This window comes from Cottoperca gobio, unplaced genomic scaffold, assembly GCF_900634415.1.
Source record: "Cottoperca gobio unplaced genomic scaffold, fCotGob3.1 fCotGob3_353arrow_ctg1, whole genome shotgun sequence".
In the NCBI taxonomy this organism is placed as follows: domain Eukaryota; kingdom Metazoa; phylum Chordata; class Actinopteri; order Perciformes; family Bovichtidae; genus Cottoperca; species Cottoperca gobio.
This window is the reverse complement of record NW_021166952.1, coordinates 38,733-47,213: the sequence shown is the minus strand read 5'-3', so window position 1 is coordinate 47,213 and position 8,481 is coordinate 38,733. Positions and strand designations below refer to the sequence as shown.

The following is an 8,481-nucleotide window of genomic DNA, read 5'->3' as shown; positions in this document are numbered from 1 at the left end:
GAGATTTTAAGATATGTCATGGAACTGAGTCTCTGCAGGTGGATGACAGTAGACTTTAACAATAAACTGTTGGCTTCAGCACCGTGTTTATGTTCAGGGTTCACGTGTCGCTTTATAAAAGCTGGAAACTCGATTAAACTTCTTCAATCACGCAGAAAGTTTCCAGTTTCTAAAAAGAGTTGATGCTGAATGTAAAAACCTTTAAAGAACAAGATGTGACCAACATTTAAATATATATTATTTAACATTTCTTCATGTGTAATAACCAGTCCTGTGTTATATATGTAGTGAGACAGAGACATGTGTAATGTCCCTGAAGGTAACGTTTCCTCTTTCTCCTGTCATGGTGTCATCAGTCCTGTGTTGTATATGTAGTGAGACAGAGAAATGTGTGATGTCCCTGAAGGTAACGTTTCCTCTCTCTCCTGTCATGGTGTCATCAGTCCTGTGTTGTATATGTAGTGAGACAGAGACGTGTGTAATGTCCCTGAAGGTAACGTTTCCTCTCTCTCCTGTCATGGTGTCATCAGTCCTGTGTTGTATATGTAGTGAGACAGAGAAATGTGTGATGTCCCTGAAGGTAACGTTTCCTCTCTCTCCTGTCATGGTGTCATCAGTCCTGTGTTGTATATGTAGTGAGACAGAAACATGTGTGATGTCCCTGAAGGTAACGTTTCCTCTCTCTCTCCTGTCATGGTGTCATCAGTCCTGTGTTGTATATGTAGTGAGACAGAGACATGTGTAATGTTCCTGAAGGTAACGTTTCCTCTCTCTCCTGTCATGGTGTCATCAGTCCTGCGTCGTCTCCCCTTTGAGCAGCGTCAGCGTTGTGTTTGTAGCCAGAAGCTTCAAAAACTGACTGTTTCTCCAGTTTTAAGACACTTTCTACATCCTGATGTTTTTAACTCTATACTTGAAGGATGAAGGATTTTAGTCCTCGGACGTCTGGATCTGAAGTTCTCACAGAAACAAGCTGAACAAACATTAGCGGCAGCCGAACAGCGTGCAAGAGAAACTCTGATGTTTAACCTTTGAATCAGAGGAGAGAAGAACTCTCATGATGCACTGCTGCTTTACCAATTTAAAAAGGGGTTGCTAACAAGTCTATATGAGACGACACAGGTTGTCGGGGACGTTAAATGCCATCACGCTAACATTAGCCGGCGTTAGCTTAGCGGTGGTGACATGAAGTCATGTGACCTGCTGTAGTTCCTTTATAGTCTAACGTTAGCTGTTCACCTAAACGATGATAAACGTGTTCATGTGTGGAGATTATCCTGCTGAACTAAACGTGAATCATAAACTTCTGTTTGTCACAGATTATTTTCTGCAATAATCCAAAATCCAATCCTGTTGGTTTTTAGTGGAGGGAACCAGAGAGATGCTGATTTCAGGGTCGGACTACAGAAATACATCAATGTAGAGTTCTGGTTCTGGTTCTAGCGTAACATGTCTGTTTTCTCTCTGCAGGTTTACTCTCCGATGGCAGGCGGTGGGATGGGTTCTGGTCTCGGGATGGGCTCCATGTCAGGCTATATGTCCAGCAATGGGACGACATCTGGCTCCTTCAACATGTCATACGGCGGCACCGGTCTGAGCCCCGCCCCAGTGGGGGGGATGGGTGGCCCGGCTCCAGCGGCCATGTCGGGTCTGGGCGGGGGCGTGGCCTCGATGGGCGGGACTCTGAGCCCGACTAGCATGAGCTCGGTGTCGGCCCAGCAGGCCTCAATGGGTCTCAACCCATACGGTGGCATGAGTCCCACTATGAGCCCCGGCATGGCGTACGGCGGCGGCGGTGGGCTGAACCGCGGTCGAGACAACAAAACATTCAGGCGGAGCTACCCGCACGCCAAACCGCCGTACTCCTACATCTCGCTCATCACCATGGCGATCCAGCAGGCACCCAGCAAAATGCTGACTCTGAGCGAGATCTACCAGTGGATCATGGACCTGTTCCCGTACTACCGGCAGAACCAGCAGCGCTGGCAGAACTCCATCCGGCACTCGCTGTCCTTCAACGACTGCTTCGTCAAGGTGTCGCGCTCGCCGGACAAACCGGGGAAGGGTTCGTACTGGACGCTGCACCCGGATTCTGGGAACATGTTCGAGAACGGCTGCTACCTGCGGCGCCAGAAGAGGTTCAAGTGCGAGAAGAAGATGACCACGAAGTCCGATGGCAGGAAGGAGCAGGGGGGGGGCGGCGGAGGAGTGTCTCCCTCGGGGGACACCATCAAACCTCCGGGACTCCTGGACGCCTCCTCCTTGCCATCCTCCAGCCAGGCCTCGCCTCCAGGGCTGGACCTGCGGGGGGGCGGGCCGTCGGACCTGAAGGTGCTGTCCTCGCTCTCTCTCCCCCCCCACTCCATGGAGTCGCACCTGAAAGGCGACCCCCACTACGCCTTCAACCACCCGTTCTCCATCAATAACTTAATGTCGTCCTCGGAGCAGCAGCACAAACTGGACCTGAAGGCCTACGAGGCGCTGCAGTATTCCTACCACGGCGCTGGGGGGGGTCGCAGCATGGAGCCGCTGGAGGCGTCCTACTACCAGGGGGTGTATCCCCGACCGCTGCTCAACACCTCCTAGTACTTCCTGTTTGGACTCTTACTCTCTGCATGGACTTCCTTTCTGACTGTGACCGACCCAGAGACATGTAAACAAACTGACCCCAGGTCTGTGTTCTCCTTTTACACACAAGTCACAGCCAAAGCTTCTTAACACCCCCCCCCCCCTGTGATTCACATTCAGTGTTCGGAGGATCCTAAATAAATAAACAGAATCAGTATTCTTAAAAAATACATCAAACTGCCACTTGAATTTAAAAAAAGGAAAATAAATCATTACTGAAACTAAAGGCTCCTAAAAAATAAAAGTGCAGTTTTCTTTCTTTACAAACGTTGATCGTGCAGCTGTGGATATTTTCAGGCCTCTAAAAACGATTTCTAGATTTTCACCAACATGACGAGGACTCGCACAAAGTTTAAGATCAGTTTCCTGCAGGCAACTAACTCTACTCCATCTCCCATCATGCATTGCACATTAAACTGTCTTCTACACTAAATCTCACAGTTAATTAGTTCATTAATAATCTTTTTTTTATTTTGCTGCAGAAAAGTCTTTAAAGTCTGTTTCAGCCTCAAATCTGCAGATCTGCTGCTTTTCTGTTTCATATTAAAGTGAAGATCTTTGGACATTTAAAGACTTCACCTTGGACTTTGTCTTAGACCTGTTCATATTTACACTGAAATGGTTTTACTTTGGCGGGGCTTTGCAGATGCTTCCTGCCGTTCAGTCGGAGCTTAATGTAAATATATTCTTTTAATTAATTTAATGAAACTGAAGGATCAGATCGTTGTATTTATGTTTTATTATTCAAGTTTAATAAAATGTTTTTAAAAGCCTGAAGAAGAAAAACAGAGAAAAGTTTTATATTTACAGTTTTATAATTTAAAGATCTGCTCTGCTGAGTTAAAGGATTCATTTATTTTAATTCTGAAATATGAGGAGGGTTTACTTCTCCCACGACCTCCTGACCTCCCGAGGGGTCGCGGCCCTCATGGTGAGAAACCCCCACTCAGAGTAAAGCTTCTGGTTTAAAGCCCCCCCCCTGAACTTTAATCTATTGATGCCGGCTCATTACTTCATTTTATTACATTTTACCAACGTTTCTGTTCAGAATGTGAAATACATAACTTTTATATTTATACACACACACACACACACACGTATATATATTTACATATATTGTTTTGTATATGACGTGCAGAACTTTAGGAAATAACGCCAATAAAACCCTGAACTAAACTTTTATGATTTCTTTCTGTCTCTTCATATTTTGGTGAATCAAAAGCACAAAAGAATTACGAATATTGATGATGAATAAAAGAACTAATTGGTGAATGAATCTGGAATTTCTCGGTATAATGTATTAAATATATTATAATAAATAACTTGCAGAGAAAACAGCAACATTATATTTATCAGAAAACATTTTATTTTATTAACAGCAGCAGCAACAAAGCATGCTGGGAAGCAGAAACTTTCATTTGTGCAGATATTTCTCATGCAGAAGACAGAGAACCCACTAAAGGTCACTTTAAACAAATCTGAAATGATGTCCAGAAACACGAATATGTGAACATTCAAGTCCTCCTGATGTAAAATTATTATTATCAATTATAAGTTAATGAAATGTCAGAAAACTGTGACGTCTTCACATGATCCCAGATCTCCTGCATAATCCTAATAATAATAATCAGTCTTATTATTATTAATATTATAGTTAAGTTCACGTCAAAGATTAAAGTTGTTTGCATTGATTTGAAAATAGAAGCTCTTTGTGTGTAAAAGGAGAAATCTTCCTGATGTGTTTTTAATCTGCAGTCTATCAACGATTATTAATTATTAATTATTCTTACCATGTGCATGAAGTGGGAGGGTCTCCTAGGAGAAGGAGGATAAGGAGGAGAAGAAGGAGAGAGGAAGAAGGGGAGAAGGAGGAGAAGAGAAGGAGAAGAAGGGTGGAGGAGGAGGGGAGAAAGGGGGAGGAGCGGAGAAGAAGGAGGAGGAGGCAGGCGAAGGAGAAGAAGGGAGGAGGAGAGGAGAATGGGGCGGCGGCGGATGAGGAGGAGGAGGCTGCAGGCGCAGGAGGAGAAGGCGGAGGAGAATGATGGAGAAGGGAAGAAGGGGGAGGAGGAGGAGAAGGATGAGGCGAAGAAGGGGGGAGGAGGAGGAGGAGGAGGAGGGAGGAGGAGAAGGGAGAAGGAGGAGAGGAGCGAAGGCGGGGGGGGATGGGGAGAAGTCGAGGAGGGGGGAGGGAGGAGGGGAGGAGGGAGTAACTGGAGAGGAGGAGAAGGAGAGGCTCTTCTCCTGAGCATAACGGTGATGAGGAGGCGGAGAAGGAGGAGTGGAGGAGGAGGATCGTCTCATTCTTATCCTTTTTATTCTCCGACTTCTTTCCTTCGCTCTTTGTTCTCCTTCTCCTCCTTTTTCTTCTTCTTCTTCTTCTCCTTTTTCTTCTTCTCCTCCTTCTTCTTCTTCTTCTCCTTCTCCTCCTTTTTCTTCTTCTTCTTCTTCTTCTTCTTCTTCTTCTTCTTCTTCTTCTTCTTCTTCTGGAAAAATACCTCCTCATCATCCTCCAGCAGGTCTGCAGGGAGGAAAGAAGGAGGAAAGGAAAGAAGGATTTAACCCCCACCATCCCGGCTCGTCCTCGTTGTGTGTTTGTCAGTTTTTGTGGCATGTTGTTCTTCTTGTTCTTGTTCTTGTTCTTTTTCTTTTTCTTCTTGTTCTTCTTGTTCTTCTTCTTCTTCTTCTTCTTCTTCTTCGGTCGTATCCAGATGGTAACAACAGATTTGCGTAAACTCGACCAGCAATCCGAATTTAATTATTTTGCGAGTTTTGTAAATCGAGTGTTACCATAGCAACGACCATGTTCTTAACTTATTCTGTCATTTTCAAATAAAACAAGGAAACGTTTATTGATTTGTTGTTTATTTTGATTATTGATCGTTTACATGATATCATTTAAAGCTTATTTAGGTGGGTTCACAAAGTGAACTCAGGACCGGCCTCTAGTCTCTGGACCAGTCTCTAGTCTCTGGACAGGCCTCTAGTCTCTGGACCGGCCTCTAGTCTCTGGACCGGCCTCTAGTCTCTGGACCGGCCTCTAGTCTCTAGACCGGTCTCTAGTCTCTGGACCGGTCTCTAGTCTCTGGACCGGCATCTAGTCTCTGGACCGGCCTCTAGTCTCTAGACCGGTCTCTAGTCTCTGGACCGGTCTCTAGTCTCTGCACCGGCCTCTAGTCTCTGGACCGGCCTCTAGTCTCTGGACCAGTCTCTAGTCTCTGGACCGGCCTCTAGTCTCTGGACCGGTCTCTAGTCTCTGGACCGGCCTCTAGTCTCTGGACCCATCTCTCGTCTCTGGACCGGCCTCTAGTCTCTGGACCGGTCTCTAGTCTCTGGACCGGCCTCTAGTCTCTGGACCAGTCTCTCGCCTCTGGACCGGCCTCTAGTCTCTGGACCGGCCTCTCTGGACCGGCCTCTCTGGACCGGTCTCTAGTCTCTGGACCGGCCTCTAGTCTCTGGACCGTCCTCTCGTCTCTGGACTGGTCTCTAGTCTCTGGACCGGCGTCTAGTCTCTGGACCTTCCTCTAGTCTCTGGACCTTCCTCTAGTCTCTGGACTGCCTCTAGTCTCTGGACCTTCCTCTAGTCTCTGGACCGGCCTCTAGTCTCTGGACCGGCCTCTCGTCTCTGGACCGGTCTCTAGTCTCTGGACCTTCCTCTAGTCTCTGGACTGCCTCTAGTCTCTGGACCTTCCTCTAGTCTCTGGACTGGCCTCTCGTCTCTGGACTGGTCTCTAGTCTCTGGACCTTCCTCTAGTCTCTGGACTGGCCTCTCGTCTCTGGACTGGCCTCTCGTCTCTGGACCAGTCTCTAGTCTCTGGACAAGCGTCTAGTCTCTGGACCTTCCTCTAGTCTCTGGACCTTCCTCTAGTCTCTGGACCTTCCTCTAGTCTCTGGACCTACCATCCATCAATGTTGTTTAAATACATGTTTTTTAAGAATAGGCCGACCTTTGCTAATAATAATTTGGATTATTCCTGTGACTGTAATGTGTATTTTTAGAAATGTTTTCAGCACATGTCAACAACACTGCGGTAAACGTGATAATTTAGGCAGCAAGTGTTTCTACGGAGTTTGGCCGTTAAGGTTATGTAGTTCTGAACCTTTAGTAATTAATACATTTAATAAAGTTGTTAAACACTAATAAATACTTAATTTTCTAATAATGTGAAAGCCTTGATGTCACGTCATAAATCAAGATAAGTGCTGGTCCTGAGAATAAAAAGTGATAATAATAAATAAAATATTAACATTAATAATAATATTCCCTGCTTATAATTAACTATAATAACACTAAGTGTTTAATTTACAATATTTAGAATAAAGTCTGGTGGAGGATAAAATGGATAAAATCCTGAGAAAGGATTAAATATCCTGATGCTGGCATGACATGACTCACATTATTATTATTGATAATATGAATTACGTTATTACTCATTTCCTTAAAACAACAAATATTAATGAATTTATTACTTTGTGTTTAGTTGTCACTTATTAACTTTTTATATTGTTTCGTCTTATTGTCATGTTGTTTCCTTCTTTTGGTTTTTTCTAACTTTTGTTTCCTTTGCGTTCTCCTTTCATTTCCTCTTTACTTCCTTCCCCTTATTTCCTCTTCAGTTCCTCCTCCTTTATGTCCTCTTTATTTCCTTCTCTTTATTTCCTTCTCTTTATTTCCGCTTTATTTCCTTCTATTTATTTCCTCTTTATTTATTTCTATTTATTTCCTTCTCTTTATTTCCTCTTTATTTCCTTCTATTTATTTCCTCTTTATTTCCTCTTTATTTCTTTCTATTTATTTCCTCCTCCTTTATTTCCTTCTCTTTATGTCCTCTTTATTTCCTCTTTATTTCCTTCTATTTATGTCCTCTTTATTTCCTTCTCTTTATGTCCTCTTTATTTCCTTCTATTTATTTCCTTCCCCTTATTTTCTCTTCAGTTCCTCCTCCTTTATTTCCTCTTTATTTCCTCCTACGTCCTCGGCCCTCTCTGGCTCTCCCTTCTCCGGGGACTCGCTGCTGAACAAGCCGAACACGGTGAACCTCCTGCGGCCTCAAAGCGCCGCCGCTGTATCGGGATTTTGAGAGTCTTTGTGGATCTGTAACCTCCGCCGCTGCTCCGTGAACCTGAACACAACCGACAAATTTCACTTTGATCTCCAGCTTTTTCACACATTTTGGCTGCAGAGCCGCGAAATGTCTCCAATGATCCGCTAATTATCCGCTAATTACCCGCTAATTACCCGCAGACAGGATCCCGGAGCGGAGGCACGGAGAGCCGAGAGGAGCAAAATATAAATATACATATTTATATTTAAACTTATATAGCCATTAATACTTCAAACATTACTTCGTCACACAAAATCTTAAAGTTAAGAACACAGACTATAGATTTTCAAAATAAAAGCTTTTTTATGATTTTATTTTCAACCTGTTTGTTGAACATGGATATTTTTGTCTTTTCTTTTCTTATTTTTTGTTCATTTTTAGGTTTCCGAAATCAATCAGAAACTAAAATATACTGAATATATACTGAATTTCTTTTTGTTGATTGTGAAGATTAAATTTGTTTTTCTGTGTTTTTGTATTTTGTTTCATAATTTTTTTAAAGAATTACAGAAACATATTTAATAAACATTCAGTTTGTTCTAATAAATCAAAAAACAAACAAATGAAGCCTCATGGCATTTCAATTGAATTATTTTAATTGAATTAGTTTTCATGAGATTTTACTTAAAGATGAGAGACAATTCATTCATAATTAATTAAATTAATTAGACCAAAAATCAAGCAAATGACCAAATAATAATTAGACTGATTCACTTTTTATGAATAAAACATTTTTATTTGTTCTATAAAC

General features: G+C 43.2%; 1 protein-coding gene across 1 annotated transcript; it reads left to right on the top strand.

Moving 5' to 3' along the window:
- The first annotated feature begins 1,339 nt into the window (after positions 1 to 1,339).
- On the top strand, positions 1,340 to 4,439 carry LOC115005719 (forkhead box protein A1-A-like). Its single transcript, XM_029427668.1, has one exon. It carries the CDS (start codon positions 1,450 to 1,452, stop codon positions 2,584 to 2,586), a length of 1,137 nt encoding a protein of 378 aa, XP_029283528.1. The 5' UTR covers positions 1,340 to 1,449; the 3' UTR covers positions 2,587 to 4,439.
- The last annotated feature ends 4,042 nt before the right edge of the window (positions 4,440 to 8,481 follow it).

Excerpts from the sequence above, each read along its gene's own strand:
- LOC115005719 (XM_029427668.1), top strand. The coding sequence starts at position 1,450 with ATGTCTGTTTTCTCTCTGCAGGTTTACTCTCCGATGGCAGGCGGTGGG.